This window comes from Piliocolobus tephrosceles, chromosome 7 (assembly GCF_002776525.5).
Source record: "Piliocolobus tephrosceles isolate RC106 chromosome 7, ASM277652v3, whole genome shotgun sequence".
NCBI classification, from domain to species: Eukaryota; Metazoa; Chordata; class Mammalia; order Primates; family Cercopithecidae; genus Piliocolobus; species Piliocolobus tephrosceles.
Genome location: NC_045440.1, coordinates 138,165,624 through 138,191,594, shown reverse-complemented (window position 1 = coordinate 138,191,594; position 25,971 = coordinate 138,165,624). Strand labels below are relative to the sequence as shown.

The 25,971-nt window shown below is 45.2% G+C and overlaps 1 protein-coding gene across 2 annotated transcripts in view; it reads left to right on the top strand.

Moving 5' to 3' along the window:
- The window catches only part of ZFAT (zinc finger and AT-hook domain containing), a 236,126-nt gene that overhangs the window by 85,758 nt on the left and 124,397 nt on the right, over positions 1-25,971 (top strand). For both annotated transcript variants that reach the window (XM_023223553.2, XM_023223547.3), the window contains 4 exons: positions 12,744-12,929; positions 14,521-14,671; positions 20,159-21,615; positions 22,430-22,662. In XM_023223553.2, coding sequence (XP_023079321.2) covers positions 12,744-12,929; positions 14,521-14,671; positions 20,159-21,615; positions 22,430-22,662 — 2,027 coding nt within the window. The remainder of the gene's footprint in view (positions 1-12,743; positions 12,930-14,520; positions 14,672-20,158; positions 21,616-22,429; positions 22,663-25,971) is intronic.

The following is a 25,971-nucleotide window of genomic DNA, read 5'->3' as shown; positions in this document are numbered from 1 at the left end:
TGGGGACTGCAGGATATCCAAGAGGGCATGCCGCCCCGCACGGAGTCTAGCGTGAGGTCCTTTACACACGCCTCATGAGGAGGGGCATGAGTAGAGACTGGGTGGAAGCAGGAGGACAAAGCACCGAGGGCAGCCTCCTGAGGCCCCCGCAGGGGAGTGTCCAGGGACGGAGAGCAGGGAAGGCTTCCTTGAACGAGGAAGAGGATGGGTTGAGGATGGTGAGTGATGCAGGGAGTTCAGTGAGAGGAAGCCGGGGTGAAGACTGCATTGATTGGGGTGTGCCTCGTTGCTGACTTGATCAGGAGCAGTATCAGTGGAAGGGGGTCAGTGGGAGATGCTTGTAGTGGGAGGGAATGAAAATGGGAATGGAGAGAGGAGTCATCCAGAGATGACTAAGAGGATGGCCTGGGGGAGCCACCAGGATGCCAGCAGGAGGCGGGTGGCACACTCAAATGGGTGACTTGAGAAGCTAAGGAAGAGACCCTTTGTAAAGATATGTTCAGGTCTAGGTACAGCATCAAGTCGTGGTGTACCTGCAGGACTGAGGGCAGCTGGGAACAGCAGGGTAAACACGCAAGAGGTGAGAGAAGTCATCAGAACACCGAGGGAGAGAGCTGCGGCCTTTGGTAGAGGATGAGGTCAGCCTGTGATAACCTGGCAAGGAGGGAGCCTGGAGAATAAACACCCACCCCCGACTTTCTCCCCTCCCTTTCATCTCCTGCTGGTGCCTTCACTGGTCAAACTCAGTTGGAAGCCAGAGAGCAGTAGGGCCCATTGTGTGGTCCTTACTGGTCAGCCTTGGGAGCTGGGTGGAGAAGGGGGAGGGGCAACCTGGAAGGGCAAGTGGGACCCCTCTAGAACTTCAGGGGACTCTGGATGCCTACTTATTATCTGCCCTTAAAAGGGACACACTCGAGTCTCTGTTCCTTAAGTAATGGCCCCCTCCAGTTTACATCAGGGCACCTCACTCCGTGCAGGGGCGCTAGACCCTGTCGTGGTAGAAAGGGCTTCAGCCCCGCGGGGCATGCACACCATTTGCCAACATCTGCTTCCCTCTTTAAGGTTTGCATTCCACGTCGTGTGGTGTCATCGCTTTTTCAAATGCTGTCTTTTCCAAAGGAAATGAAATATAAAGAAGTATGTTAATGTGCTAGGGTTGAAGAGCAGCGCTGCACAGTAAAAGTTACAGTTCTTAGAACATCAGCACCTGGGGAAAACGCACAAAGCTAGGTGGTAGGGGGAGAAAGGGGCTTGGCCGCAGTTCATGATTAATACAAACCGGAAGAAGCCAGGAAGAAGTCATCATCCCAACCTCAGGCCTGAGTAGGACTTTCATGTATATTTTTGGGCGTGAAGTCGACAGACTGGTGTGCAGTCAGTGTTTCCTGAAGGCCTACTGTGTGTGCTCACCATGTGAGAAGGTTCTGCATCTGTTCCCTCATGTGAACCTTACAGTGACTCATTCTGCAGATGCGGATAAGTTTAGAGTGTCCCAAATTCATCCAGCTGAAAGGCAGAGCCTGGATCTTAGCTGAGATGCCTTTAACTCCAAATCTTGTGTTTTTCACCATGCGTTCTCAAAACAGTGACTTTTTGTTAAAGCCGTATTTCACGTAGTACACTGTACCTCTTAATTCAGTGGTTTTAATGCTGTTTCCAGGGCTCCTCAGAGATGCTTAGTGGCTGGGGCTGGAGGGATACTGAGGACAAGTGTGGGAGGCTAGCAGGGAGCCCATCCACTTTAATCTGAGAGATTGTACCTTTTATAGATTATTTATATTGAAATTGCCTGAAGAGCAGGAAAAAGGTCCTGCCAGTTAAAAAAATTTGAAAACTACCATCCCAGTGTGCTGACAATCACAACTGAATTCAGACAGTGATGCTGCATGATGTAAAACTAGATGAACAAGGGGACTTCAGCTAAGGCCCTTGTTTTCTGGAGGAGCACATTTATAAGAGCCTTGGAAAAAAAGTGAACCATAAAAAGACTGGTTAAAAACACACACCGTGTACAGAATAGCAGAGTTACAGGTGCTAGTTAATGCTCATGAAAGTGCTTTGCAGACTGTCATGTGCCACTCAGAAGATAAGGTATTGTTATAGCATTAATAGTACAGTTGATCACCCTTCTGTGATATTGACTAAAGGGAAAGTACCAGACGGGCATAGACTACTGTTAGAAATTTCTGTTTAAACCCACTGTTGCTGATGGAGTTATTGCTGGTCTCCCTTCCTGTGATCTGGCTTGCCCAGGGTAGGGCCATAAAGAGCTCACTGGGGTTCGATGTCATCTAGTCTGCTCTTCCTCTTAAGCATCGCAGACAGATTTCAGCTATTGATCTCACTAAAATTACGTTCTGTTTTCTCTTGGCTAAAGAGTCTTTTCTAGAGCTCAGTGAAGATATTTTTAAACATTTAATACAATGAAAACAAAATACTGTCTTAGAATTTAACTGTGTAATTAGCACATGTACATGAAGAAGCAGGATATTTGAAGAGGGTTCATTTTGAGAATGGCATCTAGAGGACTTGGAGTTTGGCCTGGGTCACCCCACCCAGCCCTGCAACCCCCGGGGCTCCCTTCAGTGTCCTTATTTTCCATGTTAGGATGTGTTTATTAAAAGACATCTGCTTGCCAGCTCTTCTTCGTCAAGCATCCTGCCTAGGCCCAGGGACTCAACTGGGTTTTCTCTGAAACAAGGGTTAGTAAATTACCCAAAATTCCCCGCCAGCATCAGCCAGGGGGCTTGGATTTCAGCTGGGGGTCTGTGACCCTGCGCTGTATCCTGCCGTCTCGGAAGAGTGACTTTTAGCAGCCGTGTTTATTGCCAGAAGGTTCAGTGTATCTCAGTGCAAGGGAGGTAGACATTTATTTGTTGAACAGAACTCTGGCTTTCTTCAATCCCCAAGAATTGCCTCTTCATAGCACAGAGAATCACTGCAGATCTGGAAGCGCTGGGCATACCACTGACAAGCCAATAGGGGACTTTAAATGCCTGGGCCTGGATGCCAGGCCAGAGAAGCAGTCTGTTGTACCCAGGAGCCAGCTGTGCACTTGACCGTACAGCGTGCCTTCTCCGGCTGGAGTGGGGCCATTCATGTACATGGAGTGATTAGGAGCAAGTGGTCTCTTGCTGTGTGTGGGCACTTGGCTGAGGGTGCACAGAGCAAATGCCAGCCTTGCTTTGTCTACCTCAGCCTTCAGCACAGCTGGGCCCAAGTCCCCGGTCAGAGAGAGGTGGGTGAGGAGGAAAGGAGCGGTGTTTGGATGCTGCGGTGCCTGAGCTGCCTGCAACCCTTTCACACCTCTGCCTGTGGTGAAAGCAAAAATGCTGTTCATGGAAACCACTTATAGGTCCACTAGCCAGGCCCCTCTGTTCTCTCCACCACCGTAAACAGTATTGCACTCTGCCATTTGACCGTCACCTCATCTCAGTGTGAAGCCAGCTGTTCAGCTGGTTCCTCTCTGCACTCTGTCTAAACTTCTGCTCCTGGAGAGCACATCAGAGGCAGGAGGGGTTGTGGGAAGCGCTCACCTTGCAGTCTGCTGGACTTCCATGTGATGCTGGGTGTGCCACTCATGGAGACAGTGTCCAGGCTCAGTCCCCTCTTCTCCTCACTGGGCTTCAGACTCCTTATCTTTATACGGGGCTTGGGAGCAGTCCTGTCTCACCAGGATGGTGGAGACTGAGGGAGACCGTGGCAAGTGCAGCATCCTGAGTGGCTGCAGGAGGCCTTCCCTTGCTATTTGTTTAATGACTGGATGACTGTCCCACTTTGTGAGGTTGGAGGCCGCTCCTCTCTTTCCCCACTTTACTGAGTATCTATGATGTTTTGGGCACGGTGGAAGACTTCCAGTGAAATAGGCTAAATCCTGCCAGACCTTACTGAACTCACATCCACTTAGGGGAGACAAGCAAGAAACAAGTAAACAAATACATAGATAAGCCACTTACAATAACTCTCCTCATCAGTAGGGACTGTTTGTGTGAATGTGTTTGTTAGATCAGAGCTTAGAGCACTAGACCACAGTTGCTGGTGGTCTGCAACTGCAATGGTTTGACTTACGGTGTTTCAACTTTACTATGGTGTGAAAGTGACATGTATTTAGTAGAAACTGGACTCTGAATTAGAAATTTTGATCTTTTATTTTTATTTCTATTATTACTATAAAATTCATATTTTTATTATTATAAAATAGGCTTTGTGTGAAATGATTTTGCCCAACTGTAGGCTAATGTAAGTGTTCTGAGCACATTTAAGGTAGGATAGGCTAAGCTATGATATTTGGCAGGTTAGGTGTTTTAAGTGCATTTTTGACTTAATGATATTTTTGACTTTGCATGGGTTTATTGGAATGTAACTCATCGTAAATTGAGGAGCATCTGTATTTAACAACACAAACTTTTCCCACTTCCCAAAGGCCTGCACTCTACCAGACTCAGGTAAATGATTACCTTCTAACATACTGTGTAGTTTAGTTATTTATTATGTTTTAAACTGATGGTCTCTTTCCTCAGTAGCATGTAAACTGCAGAGGGGAGGGCTCTCTCTCTGTTTTGTACACTAAGGTATTACAGATGCTGGAACAGTGCTGACCACTGCCTAAGTGTCTGCTGAACGAACTGTGGCTAGTAAAGAACAAATAAATGCTGTAGTGTGTATATAATTTCCAAGTAAATATTTATATATTTTGTGCAGAAATGATATTTTGTTTGAATATGGACACTTAAGAAAATTTGAAAATAGGAAAGTGAGAAAGGAAAATCATCTCATAAAGAGAATATTTTGTTTAGTAGTAGGGGATATTTGTTGAACTTTGTATTGGACATAGAAATTCTGTTTTCAGATGAGACACAATTAGTGTGAATATTTAACCAAATTGAGGAGAGGGTAACCAACAAGCAGGCATAGAAACTGAAAAGGCAGACTTGAAATCAGAAGTTGACTTGGCCCTCCCTAGTCACAACCAGTCACTCTTTTGCAAATAAAAATGCACAGAGACTGGAAACCAGGGGTGTGACTCCCTGCCTCATTCTGTAGCAAACACCACACATACCAGGACAGCCTGGGGTAGGAAGCCGGCAGACACTCAGACTCGCCCAGTGCTGCACCTCTCTTCCGTTGCCATGATTGCACAAGATGACGAGTGGCTCTGGAGCAGGAATATGGGTGTCGCAAAGTGTCCTTCTCTGTTCGTGTTTCCTGAAAACTCATAGCAATGAATTTGCTCATGGTAACTGTATTAGTCTGTTTTCACGCTGCTGATAAAGACATATCCAAGACTAGGAAGAAAAAGAGGTTTAATTGGACTTACAATTCCACATGGCTGGGGAGGCCTCAGAATCATGGCGGGAGGTGAAAGGCACTTCTTACATGGTGGTGGCAAGAGAAAAATGAGGAAGAAGCAAAAGCGGAAACCCCTGATAAACCCATCAAATCTCATGAGACTTATTCACTATCCTGAGAATAGTACAGGAAAGACCAGGCCCCATGATTCAGGTACCTCCCCCTGGGCCCCTCCCACAATTCGTGGGAATTCTGGGAGATACAATTCAAGTTGAGTTTTGGGTGGGGACACAGTGAAACCATGTCAGTAACCATGGTTGAGACTATCTGCAATTTAGTGAATCAAGCCCATGGTTTACGGCAGCTCGGAGGGCTCTTGTGCATGTGCAAGGCGGGTTGGGCAGCGCAGCTTATTTCTAAGCGGGTCACCATACAAACTGTCTGTTTTGTAGTGGTGAAGTCTCTGTTCCCAGCGTGGTTCACAGGTAGTGTAGATGGCATTCCTTTGAGATGGTTGGGTGATAACTGCGTGATGATTGGAAATTGTACAGAATGACCCGCCACCATCCCATCTGTCCCTAAAGGCTTGGGGTCACTGAGTCTACATTAGAGCCCAGACTTTCTGTCGTGGTTCTTAGTGTGTTGCCATGTCATTGTCCAAGAAATTTCTAATCTTAATTGTTGTTATTAATATTAGCTGGGACATTTTGTTGTCTGTTTCTTTAATTTGCATGGTAGAGATGGTAAAAATCTTAAAAACAAAGCTGAATCTAAACCAAGATATTTTGGATTGAACGAACTGAAGCACTTCCAACATAGGAGGAGGGCTTTGTTCGTTGGGAGAATGTGGAGGTAGGGGTTTTCTTGCGTCACTGTGCAGAACCATGGCCCCTGCTCCAGATGTGTGGGTGCATGGGGTGCTCTTGTGGCCGTCGAGAACCACCAGATGCTGAGAGCAGAGGTGGGAAGCTGTTCCCAAGGTTGCCTCTGACTACTGACTTAATTTCATCTGGTTCTTAGGATTTCTAAATTTGGTGCCCATCAGGGTGGCTACCAAGACGGGAGTGAGAGTGGCTGTGGTGTGTGGTTGAGAGTCTTTGGGGTGGTGTCCCAGATATGTTTGCAGAAGGCAGAGAGGGTGGACATTGATGGGATGTTTAATATATGCCTGGGGTTTTCCCAGTAATTGTGTTCTTCCTTCTTACAGCAATCTTTTGAGGTCCTTATTTATATTTTATATTTTATCAGTGATTTTAGGGAGATTCATCAATTGTCCAGAGTTTCATTGCAAGTGGTTAAGTTGTGTCTTACCCCAGCCTCTCTGATTCCGGAGTGCTTCATGCCCACTGCCTCTCTGCAGTGGTTCCGTTGACCGGCCCCTATGTTGCTCAGGCCAGCTGGTTTGTAGCAAGTTCACAGCATGACTGAATGCAGCAGCCATGCGCAAGAGGGAGAAGCAAAACCCATCGACAGCTATGGAATTTTTAAAAGGAGAGGAAACTGGAGGGGACCATAGGCAGGAAAGAGTAGAAAAGTTTAAAAAGTCCGTAATTCAGAGGAAGCAGGAGACTATTGAAAAACATCTATTGAAAGGCCATGATACATGTGAGCTGAAGATGGGAAATGCCAAACCCTCAGCAAAGCGTCATCAGCATGACTTCTAGGTCGGGTCCTCAAGGCATTTCAGTGGACAAAGGGCAACTTTGAAAAGTACAAAGGTGGGTCAAGTGAAGATATAGGGAAATTGGTGAACAACCAGGTCAAATGGGAGCGAGGACTTTGGTGTCCTAAAGGGAGGGGGCAGAAAATTACTAACAAGGCTGTTGTTAGTATGTCTTTCTCTTTTACCCTGTAAAAGCTACCCTCCTTGCTTTCCACAGAGAAGTGTTGAGCACGTACTACACACCAGACCTAATGCTGGGCATGAGAAACACAGTCATGCGGCTGTGAGAGAGCTGGGTTCAGGGCTGTGAGGAGCATGGCGCGTACAGGAGTGCAATGGAGAACCTGTTATTTCTCTCCACGAAGCACCTGCTTTTGTAGGCCAGAGTCTCTGGGTGGCATCTGGGTCTCCATGCCGGTTCTTCTCCTGCCTCACCTCCCACCCCCAACCATACTGGATGTTTTACCTGGAGTTATTTGCTACTCCCTAAATGCACCTAGCATTTGCCTGTGAGCGAGCATGCGTGTTCATTTTCTGTGGGAGCCCTGTTCTTTTCACAGTGCTCCAGGCCTCAAGGGGTCAGTTAAGATAATCTCCAAGAACCATTTCCAAGGCCGTTCAGTGCAGTGCCTGGCACCATGGTGCCTGAATCACTTGGAAAGCTTAGTGTTGAAGCTTCTAAAGCTCTCAAGAATAGAATGTAATCTGCGTGGACTGTGAATCCATGTTGCATGAGGCCACAGAGAATTGATGAAGGATGTGGGGGCTTGGAGGTGTGTATTTGGGGCAGTCTTGAGTGGGCAGAGTCTTAGCTTAGGTTTCCCACTGAAAGCAGCTTTGGCTACAGGTGGTTTAGCTGAGGGGTAGTCCCAGGAAGGGGCGTGAGAAGAGTGACACAGGGAAAGAACAATGCCAAGGGCTTGTTAGTGGGGTCCCTACCGTAGGTAGTGGGAATTTGACTCTCAAGATGTTGCCATGGGCCAGGCACAGTAGCTCACACATGTAATCTTAGCACTTTGGGAGGCCGAGGTGGGTGGATCACTTGCAGTCAGGAGTTTGAGACCAGTCTGGCTAACATGGTGAAACCCGTCTCTACTAAAAAAATGCAAAAATCAGCTGGATGGGGTGGTGCACACCTGTAATCCCAGCTACTTGGGAGGCCAAGGCGTGAGAATCACTTGAACTTGGGAGGTGGAGGTTGCAGTGAGCCAAGATCACGCCACTGCACTCAGCCTGGGCGACCGAGTGAGATTCTGCTTCAAAAAAAAAAAAAAAAAAAAAAAAAAAAACAGGTGCTGCCATGGTGACTCGCAGAATTGTCTGCCTAGACAGTGTCCAGAGCACTGATCATGTTTGGGCCATGGGATACAAGAAGAGCCCCACTGTCCCTTGCCTAGGGGAGGACCAGAGCCTGCACTCAGTGCAGACTCAAGGTTGGTGCGGCCCAATGGGGTTGAAAGTGAGTGGTGTTCTATTCCCTGCTCTTTTATCTCTTCCAGGTTTTTCTTTTACTATCTCTCATATTTTTCACTCTTCCTCCTTCTCTTCTTCCTGCAACTTCCTTTCTCCTACCTTCTTCCTTATGTAATAATTCCACCTATTTGTATGTGAGGATCTTAGAATTTAGAGATTTAGACGTTGTTTGGTTCAGAGTCTTTTCCACAGCATTTCCAATGGTATCTGTGACTTCCTGGAAAACCCTCCTCAGAAACGTGTCTGAAAGACACCCTTTCTTTGGATAGCTCTAACTGTTGGAAGTTCCTTTCTCTGCTCTGAGATCTGTCACTGGGGACTCTACCCATTGGTCCTAGCTTCATCCTTTGAACACAACAGAGCAGGTCTTCTTCACTGTCTGGCTCCAGCCCTCTGGAGGCCTATGTTAGGCTTCATAAAATCGCAAGAAGAAGTGGACCCAACCTCCAAGAGGTCACAGTATGGATAAGGCATGTCAACAGATAATTGCAAGCAGTGTGGAAAGTCCAACCGTTGGTTCGGTGCTCTGTGTGTGTGTAAAGACAATGGAGGAAGTAAGAAGGTGAAGGGTTCAGAGTATCACAGAGGAGGGGAAATCTGAGCTGCCTTTTGGCTTGTCACTCAGACAAGCAGGGGTGTGTGGATCTGGACACTGTGCCATGCATGGCTGTGTGCCACGGTCCAGGGGCTATAAACAGCACTGGGTGTCGGTCAACTTATCGTTCAGCATTGTTGGAGCCCAGAGGGGTAGGAGATAAGTACATGAGGGTGTGTGCTTGCAAGTCATGGCCTTGATGGTGCAGGGATAGTGGGAGAGGATTTGTGGCAATTCTTGGAGGACTTTACCTAGCACTTTCTCCTAAAGGAAATGGGAAGGAAGCCCGATGAAGGGTTTTAAGCAGGCATGTGAGAATTAGATTTGGACTTTTAAAACAATTCACTCTAGGGTCTAGGTGGAGGAGGATGGTTCCGAGAGTGTGTCAGTCAAGATACTGTTAGCAGAGGCACTGGTTAAAGATGAGTTTAATAATGAGAATGTTCTCTCATGTAACAAGAAGTCCAGGCACAGCGGTTCCAGGGCTGGTTCAGGGACACCTCTGTGCCGTGAAAGCCCCAGTGTATGCCTGAGGCATTATCATGGTCTTTCACTTGGCTTCGCCTAGCTGCTGGGTAGTTGCCTCAGTTCTGGCAGTGAGGAGGTACTTTCCTCATGAGGAAGGAAAACCCACTTCTGAAAGTCCCTGGACCCTTCTCCTCACACCCCATTGGCCAGGCTTGGGTCCTGTGGCCCTAACTGTTCAGATGGAGCAGCATTCCGAGTTCCTGGAGTGGGAAGTGGCATCGTGCTCCAGGAGGGACAGGTGTTGGGAACGGATAGGGTGGACACCAATGATGCACATCCCAAAGCAGCCATGGGGAAGGAAACTCAAATTGGAGCTGTAGGAATGGTGAGGGGACAGATGAGATTCTTGTGCAGTCTTTTCTTTTTCACCAAGGCCAGCTCAGGTCTCCATTGGCTTTTAAAACGGCATAGTGCCAGACCTTCACCCACGTCCAGCCACCCAGTTCTGCAGTGCGTTCCTAACATACGATGCCTAAAGCAGAGTCCAGACGCAGTTTATCCAGACGCAGTTTGTCCGGTGCAGCGTAGTGATCTCTTCAGCTGCTTCTCATTGGTGTAGGTGAATGTCATTTGGTTTTTGCTGATTCATGCTGTTAACCTGGGTTTAGCTTCTGGCAAGCTCTAATTCTCAGATCTTTTTTTTTTTTTTTAATGTGAACAAATCTATTCCTAGCATATCACGCACATATTGAATTGTATCCCATGATGAATTCCGGTATAAAGCAAAGCATCATTTTAAAAGCAAAAAATTCTGTAATATGTTGTTTCTACCTTTTTATAGCATCCAATATATTCTGCTATAGTTATTTATGCGTGTGTATCACCCAGTATGTAGGCCACAAAAAGAACTTCTGTGACTCAGGCAATTTGCAGACCTTTTGAAATGTTTTTATTATAGGCACTAAAAAGTAAAATAAAACAAAACCTGCTGTTAGGCGTGATGCAAATCAAGCCTACAAAATGTAGGTACTGCCAGTGACTTTGAGATCACTTGTTTTCCTCATTCTCCGGCTTTATAGGGGTCACCCTGCTCTTCACCGGAGGGACTTGTCTGATGGTCTTGACTTTTTCCCTTTAGCCGTGGAGAGTGATGCAGTTCTGTCTGATTCATGATCTCATCTATTCATTCTTTTTAGCTCCATGTTACCATATTTAGTGCTGATACTAGTTATATGATTAAGGACCTTTTCCAGTGAATGAAAGAACTTCTATAAAACTGTTTCACTAGGTCTAAAAATGGTCCAAGCACCTGGATTATGGGACAAACACCAAAAAAAACTTCATAGAACATAGAAAATTAGAATGTTTGTTTTGACCAATCTGCCTTTAGCCAAGTTTTTTCTTCCCTCTTCCTGAGTGAGCTTTCCTTTAACCAGCCTGTCTCCCTAAGAAAGAATACTTCTCCATTTTATCTTTTCCCTTCAGGCATTCCTTGGTACATTTACTTGGGGAACTGGCTTTAGGCAGAGTTGAATCACTGGAAACAGAGGGACCGAATGGCCTCTGGCTGTCTCCTTTTGGTTTCTCCTGTTTCTGCTGTATTGCTGCATGGTTCCCATCTCACCTCCCTATAACCCAACCTTGCAGCACCTTCTGGACCCCCACCTTGTGCTTGCGCACCCTGATTCCCTTCATCCGCTTCCACGCTAATGGCTCAGAAAGGCTTATGTGAAATTGTTCCCTGTGCATTGTCATATGTTCTGAGGAAGTGAATTTTGGGCAGGTTATTTCAGGTTTTGTGGCTCTATTTCTAAGAAAGAGAAAACTCCTTTTCCTCCCTTCCCTTTATTTCCTCCTTGCTTAGGAATCTCAAATAGTGTGCATTCAAGAGATGGCCTCTTTGTTCTTCACTTGGATATCGAAGCTTTTCTTACCCCTCAGGCTAATGCCAAGGGTAGCCATGTGGAATTAGCTGTTGTTCTTTCTGTGGCTGACACGTTCCCTCTTCAGTGTATTTCAACATTTTTTGAACCCGTTGACTTTGCTGTCTGTAGCAGCAGCACACATATAATCCAACCCTTCCGGGCTTGGCCACCTGTGGCTCTCCATGGCCTTCCAGAGGCAGCAGGTAGGCCCCAGGCATTGTTTCCCTTCTCTCTTCCGTTGTTTTAAGAAATTTTAGACTAGAGTCAACCTTGAAAAATCAGAAGATTTCATGTAAATCTGGATTTCCAGGCTCGCTGTGAGCCATCAGAAGACGTGACTCTGTCTCCCCACCCAGCAGGCTGTTCCTCTGTGGGAAACTTGAGCCTCCTTGCCTTCCAGCTTCTCCCCCTCCCCAGGCCTGACTGGTCTCCATGCACATTGACGTTTCACCCCTGGTTCCCCAAAGGAAGGTTCCAGGCTTCTCATGGCCATTCAGGGCCCTCTTGGGCCCAGCTCTGACGCCCTCCCCTGGTTTTATTTCTGTCTCCCTGCTTCCTTATGGAGTTCTCACCACACAGGATACTTGGGCACTGGTTTACACTTTGGCTCTGCCGTCTGTCCCTAGATTGGAACACATCATTTCCACCACACCCACTCCTTTGCCCCATACCCCTTGCCTGTATTCCCTAACCATTGCTTTGCACATGCTTGCTTTTTATGTGAACCGAGGGCTTACCTCCCCACAAAGGGGAGAATCTACCATCCTTTCCCGTAACCATCTCAGACCCTTGTTCATTTCCCTCGGTGTGCAGCAGACTGCCCTGGATTGCCTGTGCTGTTTGCATGTCTGCCTCTCCCCCTGCACTGTGGGGCCCTCGAGAGCAGGGTCTGCACCTTGTCATTCTTTTTGTCCACCACGCCTGGCACCCGTACAGTAGCTGATAAGTGTAAGTGGAATACGTGAAAGATTTATTTCTTAGAATATAAATCTTGGAGACCTTATCTTCTCTGCAGTGTTGTTTATTAATGATTCTGAAGTCTGCTAAGCCTCCTGAAGACAAGACAAGACAAGAAACTATGTCTGCTTCACCCAACAGTGTGTGCCCAGGGCCTAGGTGATGACCTGTGGCAGGGAGTGGTGAACATGTACTCAATCGAGTGAAGGAGTGAAGAGCCACCGTGGTCCCTACAGTGATTCCGTGGTCTGCATGGCACTGCAGACCAAAGAGCTGTGTTTCCTTTACTGTCCCGTGAAAGAGTAATGTTTACCCTCCAACTCTGCCACTGATATAAAAGGATACCTTATGCATCTTGGTATTTGCTCCTTAGGTAACGAGTCTGACCTTGAACTAGAAAAGAAGTGTAAGGAAGATGATCGGGAAAAAGCCTCGAAAAGACCACGGTCACAGAAAACAGAGAAAGTCCAGAAGATCTCAGGAAAGGAGGCCGGACAGCTTTCTGGGGCGAAGAAACCCATCATAAGTGTGGTTTTAACTGCACACGAAGCAATTCCAGGTGACTGCACCAAGCGGGAAAGGACAAGGCAAGACCCTTGGCAAGCCTGTGCTAAGGGTAGCCTGATGTCACAGTCTGAGTCAGAACACAGAGCTGGTGCATTGGTGGGGCTCTCCATTTAGTCACCCACTAATTCGAGAGGATGAGCTTACTGCCCAGGTGTTGTGGTTAATGGATAGAGGAGAAGCTGTGAGGACTACTGTGAGGGCTGCTGCTCCTGCTGCGGTCCCACAACCCCGCCGTGCTGCTCCTGCTGGAGTAGTGGTTCCGGGAGCAGTTTGTTTTCTTCCTCCCCTCACCCAGCTCTTCTGCTGGGTGTGTGCCTTCCCCTTCTGCTCTCAGCCATGCTGTCCTGCATGTGAGGCCAGGCCTTTCAGCCAGACGCATGCAGGCTGCTGCTCCAGAACCCGTGCTAACTCTGCCCACCTTCTGTTTTGTATTTTTTTCCTCTCTACACATAGAAAAGACGTAAACTGACAGAGACACCCACTATTTCCATCTCTCAAAGGTTAGAGTTCTATTCTCATTTTTCTTTTCTTTTAAGATCAAGACAGTGGGAAATGTCCTAAGGTGGTATCCTGGGGGGTGCCTCTGATCTTTTTTGTATTTTTAGAAGGGGTTCACCAAATATTTTATAATATTAGAAATTTCCATCTCTGTATTCTTTTACATGAAATAACTGGTGGATATGTTGCACTATATTTTTAAAAAAGATCTCCTCTAGGATAGTACCCTTACTAAAAAAAAAAAAGCAGTTTATAATTGTGTTTCAAAGTATAATAATTTTTTCCCTATGTGTTTGAGGTGACTGCTGTCAAATAAAATTTAAAAATTAAGTTTGGGATTTTAAGGACGGCTACAGCCTTTTAAGTGCCTATTTTCAATGCTAAGAGTAACTCATTATTTAAAATGAAAACTCTGAATAAATTCTCCTTCTGTACATCACTGCAGACCAAGGTGATCAGTAGAGAACAGACCATATAAAATTGTGTGACTAGAAGAACTTTCTGGAAAGTCACTTTGTCAGCCCTGCTCACTTCAGAACAGTATTATTCTGGAAAATAAGAAACCCAGAAGAGAATTTCCGATTTTCAATTGTTACTAGAGAAAGTTTCTAGAATTTTTCTAAAAATTAGTGGTAGTATTTTGATATTTCTTTAAGCAAGGGTGAAATGTGTAAATAATTCCTTTGCAATTCCAGAAACAAGGGGTGAATTGGATCTTTTTCTTTAATGCGGTTTGACATGGGTGATCCTATATAAAAGCTTGCAAGTAACATATATATGTATATGTATATGTATGTGTATATATATGTATACTTTTTAACATAAGTAGATCAAGTGAAAATATATCTCAAGAGGACTTTTAGACAGATTATTGAAAAACTTGTCCTTACTTTCTTAAAAACATGCACACGCTCTCACCCACCCCCGCCCAAAGAACGTAAATGTGTGAGCTGAGTGAAAACTATCTTGCGTGGGTATCAGACAGTATAGAAATATACTTCCCAGCACCATCTGCTCTGCTGCAATGGGGTCATTGCCCACTTTCGATGCCTCTCAATAAGCAATGCCTTTTGCATCAATCTCAGGTGCTACCAAGATTGTGCCAGTGGAGGCTGGGCCCCCTGAAACAGGAGCTACAAATTCTGAGACCACTTCGGCAGACCTGGTGCCTCGGAGAGGCTACCAGGAATACGCCATTCAGCAGACACCTTATGAGCAACCAATGAAGTCAAGCAGGTAAAGTGTTTTGTTCTGTAACTTTAGCCAGAGGTTGGAAGTGAGTGAACGCCACAGAGTGCAGGAAGGATCAGCATGCTTGTTCGTTTGGATCTGCTTATAAACCTGTTTATAAAAGATACTGACTCTTTGATTCAGCGGTAGAATTGCCCCTCCATTGCAGCCCTCAGTGTGCTGGCAGAGCTTCCAGTGTGTTACAGAGTAGCATGCTTTTAGAACTGAGCACCAATTGGCTTAAGCCAGAGCATTTTATTTAAAGCAAACCTATTTTTTACCTTAATAAAAAGAAATAGAAACATAACTTCAGTAAAGTTTTAGATATTTATAGCTTCACATATTACAATTTAGGAAAGTCTTTATTTCCTTCCCACTTTCAAAAGTAACACAAGTGTGTTGTAGAAGGCTCACATATCCCATATAATGTGGTGTTAAAGTAACCTAGAGTTACTCTTTCTAGTGGTAGTTTAGTTCATGTGCTTCTGTTAAGTTTTTCAAAATAGACTAACATATATTGGTTTAATTTTGTTGCTTTTTGCAAATACTAAATACCAAAAGTACTGTTTAACACTTTTTAAAAAAGCTTACTACACCTTCAAAGTCTTTCATTTTTAGTACACAGTTTAAAAAGCTGTGTTTGCTGTTATGTGGATGTATTTTAGTTTATATGGCCAGTTTTTCCTATTACGGACAATGCAATGATGAACGTTTTGGTGCATACATCTTTCCATACTTCAAGACTTCCTGTGGAATCAATTGCTAGGTTCAAAGTGCTACAGCAAAGGATATGAGTACCTAGTGCTTAATTGACATTAAAAACTGTCTTCTAGATACACTGGATCGGTTGACCACCCATAGCAAACCAGTGTGTTTCTCTACACTCTCCCCAAGTTGTCTGTCTTTAGCGTGTACCTTCTGAAGTCAGTTAACAAACTCTGATCCCCAGAGGTCTGAAAACATTTCTCCCAACTAGAAGGAAAGACAAAGAAAATGCCTGTTGCCAGTGGTTTTCCTCTGTTTCTGGAAGAAGAGAAATGGGGTGTTTTTGAGTAGAACATAAGCTTTAGAATGAAATAGACCTAGGCTGGCTCTAGACTATTCTGTATAAGTTCAGCTCAGCAAATTGAGCACCTCTGATGTGCTGGGCACTAGTGATATGACAAAGAATCAGACAGATGCAGCCCCTGCCCTCATGAAGCTTATACTCCATTGTAACTTGACACACGTTACTTTGCATCTAACATTTGTTGCACAATTTTAAAACTGTCTAATAGAATTTTAGTTTAATAGTGAGAATAAGAGATAAAATATGCAAAGTGCCTGACACATGTAGTACTTTCATTAAATTATATTATTATATCATGTGGGATGCTTCATTAATTTGTAGCCTCAGTCCTCTATTCTTGTAAATGTGAACAACTGAATTTATTGATGAAGTGGTAAAAACACTCATTCCTTTGGTGAATTCGTAACAGAATTAAGTCTCTAAAATCATTCTGTGTTTCAAGTCAGGTTGATTTGTAGCCTTAATTAATTATCTTCACAATATTTCAAGGTCTGTTGGGGAGGGGTTCAGCTAAATGTTAATCTAGTTATAGGTAAATACACTGAATATTTAATCAACAGATCTAGGCTATATTTTTGTTGTCATGCATTCTATTAATATTTTATTGTACAAATTATAAGATAACTATGAAAGAGATGTTCTTGCATAAGGATTTTACTTGGTAAAATACAGGTTAAAAACTTTTAGGTTATATAATTCTTCTCTCATAACAAATGATACAGAGTTATTATATAACAAAGTTTGGAAGTTCAGAAAACTGAGGGAAAATAGTCATTTATGATTTTATTACCCAAAGATAACCACTTATTATTTTAAATGTGTTTCCTCCCAGCCTTTTTTTAAGCATGTACATTTTATAAAATTGAGTTTATATTTTATATGCGATTTTGTATCTCACTTTTTAAAAGTCTTTTTTTTTTTTTTTCTGAGACAGAGTCTCACTCTGCTACCCAGGCTGGAGTGCAGTGGCACAATCTTGGCTCACTGCAGCCTCTGCCTCCCAGGTTCAAGCTATTCTCTTGCCTGTTCTCTTGCCTCAGCCTCCTAAGTAGCTGGGAATACAGGTGTGCACCACCATGGCCAGCTTTTTTTTTTTTTTTTTTTTTTTTTTTTTTTTTTTTTATTTTCAGTAGAGATGGGGTTTCACTATGTTGGCCAGTCTGGTCTTGAACTCTTGACTTCAAGTTAGCCACCCGCCTTGGCCTCCCAAAATGCTGGGATCACAGGCGTGATCCACTGTGCCCGGCTGTCACTTTTAAAAACTTAATTGCATTACATTTATATGTGTTTGTTACTCAAATTAATCACAAACATTTTGCTTTATAGCAACAAGGCATAACTTCATAAGGATATAGTGTAATCAGCTCAACTGTTGACAGTGGGGCCAACAAGATCTTTTAAAAATGCTCATCTGATTGTTACCCTTTTGGGCTTTGCCTTGCTCTTAGGGGTACAGGGGGCTTCCAAGACTAGCCCTGCCACCTCTAAGCCTTGTCCACCTGCTGTGGTTCCCCAGTACTCTTGCTCCTGCCGTCTGCTCCAGCCATCTGGGTCTCTTTTCACTTCCTTAGTCTCTTCTTGCAGGCCCCCTTCCTCTTCCTGGATGCCTCTCCTCCCTCTTTCTTAGTTAATGCTTATCCAAATGTCTTCTCCTCAGGGAGGCCTTCCCTGTCCCTAGACCAAGTCAATCTACCCTGAATGGACTCTCAGAGTGCCTGGCCCTTATCCTTCTCACAGGGAGCCTGATGGTCCTTGTCTGCTTACTTTTATATTTGTTATGAGGGCTGGCCTATGGCACTTTCTGGAAGGTGAGCTCCAGAGAGCAGGGCTGTGCTTGTTTTCGTTCCCTTTTGCATCCTGAGTACCTGGAACACTTTTTTAAGGGAATGAATAAGTGAAGAAAGATAAACATGCAGACAAACTAGTTCCCGACGTTGGTACCTTCGAACAGCTTCCCATTCTTAACTGTTGTGGAAAACGAGCCATGAGCACCATCATCTGAAATTTGTGTTCTTTCTTTTGGATAAATTCCCAGAAGTGGAATAACTGAATTAAGGAGTATGACCTTTTAAAGTTCTGCTGGATTTCTTTGTAAAAGCAGTGGTGAGAGTACCTCTCTGAGGAGGCAGCATTTGGAGTAAAGTGACTTCATAGAACTCGCATGGACATCGAAGCTCTGGCATCGGTTCACTGTCATAGTCAATGACTTGGACTTAAGAGTCAGATGGAGACTGTGTAGCATCCTCATCAGATTCACTATCTGGTGAATTCCCCGAGGGGAACCCGGGCATTAAGGGCCTTACCAGGTATTTGCCTAATAATACAAAAAATCAGAGCAAAAGATTCTCCTGTGACCATTTAGATCTTGCAGTAGAAGAGAAAATATGCAAAGTCTTGATTTATTTATTTAATTAATGTTATGAATCCAGGGTTTCTTTCTTTGGCATTCCTTGTGCCAATAATATGTATCACCTTCTGGATATCTTTGTCATTTGAGAAAGATCCAAATTACTTTCCTTAAATTAGCCTTGGGCTTAGCATGCAGGCATACTAGTAACTTCCAAATTTAAATATTGTAATTACATCATGTGAATTGTAGCCTCTGGTATTTATGGACTGCAATCCATTTAAATATTTTAAATTTAAAGACAAGGCCACCTGTGTTGATCAGACACAGTTGTTTGGATAGTTTTATAACTATAGACTTTACAGTGAGAGTGGGTTCAGTTGAATGATACCTTGTTAATAGCACTACATGATTATTAGTACGTTTGAGGTCCTCTTTGGATAACCTGGACACATTGTCCAGAGAAAGCAGTTACGGCTGGAGAAGAAGCCTCACTTGCCTCCTTAGACTCATCTGTCAGTGCCTGTCCCTGGTTCCTATTGTGGTAATTTGGTGATTGCCATTTGCTGGTTTCAGAAACAAGGCTTGGCCATTCCAGCAGCAATGGAAACCCCACACAGGGAGCCTTCTTTGCAGTACAGTCACTCTGGGGCAGGGTCGCTGCGTGTCAGTGATTTCAGGCAGTAGAGAGGATGAGCATGCACGTGTAGGCTCTAGAGTCGGCGTCTTCCTAGGTTCAAGTCCTGGCTTCACCACTTACCAATTGTACAACATGGGGCAAATACTCAGTTTTCTCGTCTGTAAAATGAGTATAACAATACAGATGGGATTAAATACTTAGCATAGAGCTTATCATACTACACACACTCAATAATTATTAGCTGTTATTATTACCATCTCATTCAGCACACACATTGCTGTATTGAGAGAGAATTCATGAGGCAGGCGGACCATGCTTTTATTATTCACCACATGCATAAAATCTGACACAGTATCTGAAACACATTGGCAGGTGTTAACAAATGGTGGCCATTTATGAATAAATGGAATACGAAGTTAATAAACAGCAACCCTGTTTTCCGCATCTGAGTTCTAAACCAACCGTGATAGAGGAGGAGGAAGATGGAGAGCCACACGCCAGCCCTATGACTGACAGAGATGTGGAGAACAGTGTGGTACAAGTCAGCAGCAGCCTCCTGTTACTGCCTGCAGAATGAGACAGACTTTCTCTCCCACCCACAGTCCTGGATCACTCTGGCCAGGCTCACAGAGGCCCAGCTGGCTAAGTGCCCGCTGTATCCCATGCTCACCCCAGTCAGGCACATCCTCACCAGAAATAGGCAGAGCTCAGCTCGTGATTTAGGTCCTGCTCTGAAGTCACCAATCAAACACATTGGTCCTCTTTTCTTGAGAGGAAGTAAGGATGTGGAGAAAGGCCACTAATGGGTGGCCATCACATGGAAACTTGCAGAAAGGAAAAGAGTCACCCCCAACAGTTGGTTGAATGAATAGGCAAGTCTGGCTTTACCAGGCTATTGAAAAGATGGTTGCCTCCAGTCTTATGCAGCAGACTGAATTCATTCCATTAAGACTAGTCCTATTAAAGTATCACAGAACCACCTAGGTCAGCTTGGAACACAGCTGATTATTACTGTGCATGTAGTAGACGGCACACCCGTCCTTCCGCTTCCATCTTCCTTCTTTTGCTTCCCTCTTTCCTTTTCTTGAAGCCCCAGTCCAGACAGGCATCTCTTCCTCAAGTTTTCTCAGCTGCCCTAATCCAGGTTAGGGGTCTTTTTCCTTTTTTGCCATGTGCGTATTCCTATCAATATATACCACGCTGTCATGCAAACATTTGCCAACCTGTCCTCCCTCCCACAAGACTGTGAGCTCCTGAAGGACCACGGCCCACATGAGCCCTCTGATCCTGTTTGTTGAGTGAATGAATGCACCCATCCAGTGTCTGTCTAGTTTCGTTCACTTTTCAGCCTTTAGTGTTTGGTTCATAACAAGGATGTAGAGTTCATGAGGAACATCCAAGGTCTCCAGATGTAACCATGCTGTCATCTGTTTCTAGGCTAGGTCCCACTCAGCTCAAAATCTTCACTTGTGAATACTGCAACAAGGTCTTCAAGTTCAAGCACTCGCTGCAGGCCCACCTGAGGATCCACACCAATGAAAAGCCGTACAAGTGCCCCCAGTGCAGCTACGCCAGTGCCATCAAGGCCAACCTCAACGTGCACCTGCGCAAGCACACCGGCGAGAAGTTCGCCTGCGACTATTGCTCGTTCACCTGCCTGAGCAAGGGCCACCTCAAAGTGCACATCGAGCGGGTGCACAAGAAGATCAAGCAGCACTGCCGCTTCTGCAAGAAGAAGTACTCTGACGTCAAGAACCTCATCAAACACATCCGAGATGCACATGACCCGCAGGACAAGAAGGTCAAGGAGGCCTTGGACGAGCTCTGCCTGATGACGAGGGAGGGCAAGCGGCAGCTGCTCTATGACTGCCACATCTGTGAGCGGAAGTTTAAGAATGAGCTGGACCGCGACCGCCACATGCTGGTCCACGGAGACAAGTGGCCTTTTGCCTGTGAGCTCTGTGGCCATGGGGCCACCAAGTACCAGGCGCTGGAACTGCATGTCAGGAAGCACCCCTTTGTGTATGTCTGTGCCGTCTGCCGCAAGAAGTTCGTCAGCTCCATCAGGCTGCGCTCCCACATCAAAGAGGTGCACGGGGCTGCCCAAGAGGCCTTGATCTTCACCAGTTCCATCAACCAGAGCTTCTGCCTCCTGGAGCCTGGTGGGGACATCCAGCAAGAAGCTCTGGGGGACCAGCTGCAGCTAGTGGAAGAGGAGTTTGCCCTCCAGGGCGTGAATGCACTCAAGGAAGAGGCCTGTCCTGAGGACACTCAGCCGGAGGAGGACCGGAAGGAGCCGGAGGCCCCTGGGGAAGTGCCTGCCCCAGCCATTCACCTGGCCTGCCCGCAGGCCGAAAGCACAGCCCTGCCACCCTGTGAGCTGGAAACCACTGTGGTCTCCTCCTCAGACCTGCATTCTCAAGAGGTGGTTTCAGATGATTTTTTGTTGAAAAATGATAGCTCCTCCGCAGAGGCTCATGCTGCTCCTGAGAAGCCCCCAGACACGCAGCACACAAGCTCAGTCCAGACGCAAGGTGAAGTGATCACACTACTGCTGTCCAAGGCCCAGAGTGCTGGGTCAGACCAGGAGAGCCAGGGCGCCCAGAGCCCCCCAGGGGAAGGGCAGAACATGGCTGCGCTTTCAGCTGGTGACTCAGATCCCAGCAGGTGTCTCAGGTCAAACCCAGCCGAGGCCTCAGACCTCCTCCCTCCAGCAGCTGGTGGTAGGGACACCGTCACACATCAGCCTGACTCTTGCAAAGCTGCCCCTGAGCACCGGTCAGGCATCACCGCATTCATGAAGGTCCTGAACAGTTTACAGAAGAAGCAAATGAACACCAGCTTGTGCGAGCGGATCCGGAAGGTTTATGGAGACCTGGAGTGTGAATACTGTGGTAAGGAAAGGCAGCGCCGGCGCGTGGCCCTGTCCACTCCCATCACGCTGTGGTCACCTCGCATTTGATTTGAGCTCACATCTGTTTGCAAAGAACACCTTCTAAGTGAGCCACCCTCCTCCACTGTAGATAGGAACGGTGACCGCTGTGTGGCAGTTAGCGCTTGGAGTCTTATGGAGGCGGCCGGGATGGTCGCACAGTTGACCGTGTTGACCTGGTCAGGTGTGTGTGCTGAGGGTTACCCATGACCTCTACCAGAACTCTAAGAAGAATCTTTCTTCTGGCACATGACAAGTTTAAAGTTGAGCTTTAAATTGTGGCCAACTACTAGATCAGCCAAGAGAGGTTACAAAAGTTACAAAAGTGGCTGCAGCTCTCTGTAGGGAGGTCCCAAATAGCACCCTGCAACTCACAATGAAAGCATGGCTCCTGGAACTCCTGGGGAGCTGGCGGTGCAGGATATCGAAAATCCAGCTCCAGACCTGCTGTCCCAGGAGGGCCAGTAGAACGTAGAGACTAGCAGATTTATGCATGTACATCATGGTATTTGGCGCCATAACTGGTTCTCAGTAAACACTGACTTCCTCCTCTGCTGGCCCTGACATCATGCAAAAAATAGTAGCACCCTTAATATTTGCAACCTCCCACCTTTGAAAAGTAATTTTCAGGCAGAAATGTGGTGAAAAGTATGAAGGGCGACCCGGACAAGTGCAAGAGGGAGATAAATATGGTAGATAAAAATTAATAATAATTTAAAAAATTCAAAATCAGTCAAAAAAAACTTCCTTGTTCTCATGTGAAAATATTTTTTTAGGCAAACTTTTTTGGTACCAAGTGCATTTTGATATGCATGTCCGCACCCACACCCGGGAACATCTGTATTATTGCTCCCAGTGTCATTATTCTTCCATCACCAAAAACTGCCTTAAACGCCACGTAATTCAGAAACACAGTAACATCTTGCTGAAGTGTCCCACTGACGGCTGTGACTACTCGACTCCAGATAAATATAAGCTACAGGCACATCTTAAAGTTCACACAGCGCTGGTAAGTAGCAAGCCCAAGCGGCAGCCCCGTCTCCCCTGGGTGCTCATTGCTTTCTCAAGTTTATGCAAGTTTATTTCTCAAGTAGGTGTCCCCGCTGTAGGTCAGCCCTGAAAACGGAGAGAGGTCCTTCTCCTTACACAGCTGTGTGCGTGACAGAGGCTTCCCAGGTTTTTTTAACAGCAAGAGTCTCTAATATGTTGGAAAAAGAGATTAGATGGAACAAATCGTTTCCTGTGCAAATTTTTTTAGCATCAGATAAAGTCTACAGAAGAAATATCTATAGAGTAGAAATAAAGTCAGAATTTCTTAAATGACATTTTAAGGAATAATTAATAGCAGAGATAACAGTAATAGCTACTACTGAATGTGGTTGAGAGGTTGAATTAGATAATGCTGTACAGTGATGAGAACAATATTTGGGTCATAGTAGATGTTGATGACCACTATTGTCACAGTTTTGTGTTATTTTAATCTCTGGGAGAGAATGTCTTTGAAGCACGTTTATTTTAAAAAAGTGGTATGTTAATTCAAGATGCTGTTAGTATTCATGAAGGTAAATTTCTTTAGGGCTTTGGTGAGGATCTTGTAACACAATGAATGAATGTTTATTTTTGCAAATTCTAATCTAACTCAAGAGGCTGACACCTGAGAGTGATTTGAGACTTCTTAAAGTTATAAAGGAAGCACATCTGGCCCCAGGTGTGGTTCTGTTTTAATTGAATGCCTTTTTATGCTACAGACAGCAAAAAGTGAAGCTTCAGAAATTTGATGTGCTACCGTGGTTTCCTGGCATAAAAATCATAGCAGTTTGTCACTAAGGGTCAAGTCAGGGTGTTTGGGTGTAGTGAGTAGGTCAGAGCATGGGCTTTGGAGTTGGACACCTGGATTCGAACACTGTCTACAGCACTCTCACAGGCCCTGTGGCCTTGGGCAAGTTACTTGTCTTTCCTGAGACCTGTATGAAATAGCCTTCTGTATAAGATACGTATTTTTAAAATATCTATTTTATATACATCCACACACATATGCATATACACACACATACACAGATGCGTATGTACTTGTATTTATACACGTGCTTATACACACCTACACACATACACTTACATGCACACACACACACACACACACATATGTACAGTACTATAAAGAACTTGGCACAGTGCTTGTCATGTAGTTGACTGTGTACCCGCTATTGCATGTCACTTGGCACTTCTCAGTACACATCCTCTCTCCTTCCTTTTCTTTCTCTCTCTCTCTCTCTTTGAGTAGCATGTGAAGGCACGTTGTTTGTAATTCCTCACGGAACTGCTATTATGTAGATACTGCTTCCAGTACACTATTATGGCCGGGAAAAGTGAGGTGGCAGAATTCATTAAAGTGATTTTGCTGGAAACTCATACGAAGTCGGGAGGGAGTGAAGCCAGTACGAGAACAAGTTCTTGGGAGAAGCCTTTGACTATAACAATAAAGACTAGGAAGCAGACTGCTGGGTTTTCACCCTGGCTCCCCCGTTTACCGTGTTTTTAGCCTTGGGATAAGTCATGTGACCTATTTGCCTCAGTTTACCCATCCTTTGGTGAGGATGAAGTGAGAGAATAGACGTTAATGTCTCAGAACCGTGCCTGGCATGGAGCAAGCACTATGTGTCCTGGACTGTTACCATCATTGATTCTACTTCTGCCTTTGGAACTTGCTGCTCTGGATTTAGAGACTTTGAAACAGGCTGAAAGAATGACGAGAGAAAGGAAGTTGTAAGTGAGCTTTGCCACCTGGGACTTTATGTATTCTTCCACACCCGAATCTTGCCTGCCTGCTGTGAGGGACCCACGGTTCAGCCAAGAGATTTTCTTCCCCCAGCTGCCGATGCCTGGCCTCCTGGCCACGTCCCTGGGCCTCATGATCAGCGGGGGAGTGTGAGGAAGGTGCGCAGAGATCTTTGGCCGCAGTCTCATCTGCCTTCATTCTTCTTAATAAACCAGCATTTAAGAGGTTTCTCTTTTCAACTTTCTGTGGTTACGAATCTTCCTACTGAGAGGCTTATCTCTTAAGTGTGAGCATGTAGAATGGCATCTGGGGAAATACATGTTGGGGGAAAGGGAAGGAACAGCTGCTGTCTTTATCCTGTGGGTCAGCTCCTTGTGCAGTCTTAATTCTCATATGACTTCTAGGAGTTGGAGTATTTCCTCCACTGGCAGATTAGGGGCCTGGCATTACAGAGTCATTTGGTAATTTGCTCATGGCTGTGCCATTGGTAAGGGACAGAGACTAGAAGTTAATTCTAGATCCTTGAGGAATCGCCATACTGTCACTGGGTATATACCCAAAGGATTATAAATCATGCTGCTATAAAGACACATGCACACGTATGTTTATTGCGGCACTATTCACAATAGCAAAGACTTGGAATCAACCCAAATGTCCATCAGTGACAGACTGGATTAAGAAAATGTGGCACATATACACCATGGAATACTATGCAGCCATAAAAAAAGGATGAGTTCGTGTCCTTTGTAGGGACATGGATGCAGCTGGAAACCATCATTTTCAGCAAACTATTGCAAGAACAGAAAACCAAACACCGCATGTTCTCACTCATAGGTGGGAACTGAACAATGAGATCACCTGGACTCGGGAAGGGGAACATCACACACCGGGGCCTATCATGGAGAGTGAGGAGGGATGGCATTGGGAGTTATACCTGATGTAAATGACTAGTTGATGGGTGCTGACGAGTTGATGGGTGCAGCACACCAGCATGGCACAAGTATACATGTGTAACAAACCTGCACGTTGTGCACATGTACCCTAGAACTTAAAGTATAATTAAAAAAAAAAAAAAAGGAAGGAAAGATAAATAAATGTTTTTACTTAAAAAAAAAAAAAAAAAGAATTTAAGCCCACATTCTCACCACTGCCCGGGGCTGCCCATTTTGTTGTAGTTGGTCATTAACATCAACCACATGGTTCTTGGTAGGTCTCTTGGACACTTCTCCATCATCTGAAGGAATGTGGTTGAGGCAGATGTGCAATGAGGGCAGGGACTGTGTTGATTTTTTGTGTGCTGTTAAGTGGCAGTTGTGCTTTATGCTACGATAATAAAATTTCTATGCCGCTAACTGCAAGAGAAGAGCAGCGTGCTGAATAAGGGGGTGTGACTCAGTTGACCTTATTAAAAAAAAGATATGCTGGCCTGTTTCTCATTAGCTCTCACGTTTTCTTAGAAGTTGTACATTTAACTTCAATCTTTTCCCTCACTGATATTTGCAGTTCTTCCAGCTGAGACACTTTTAAAGGTGAATGTGTTGC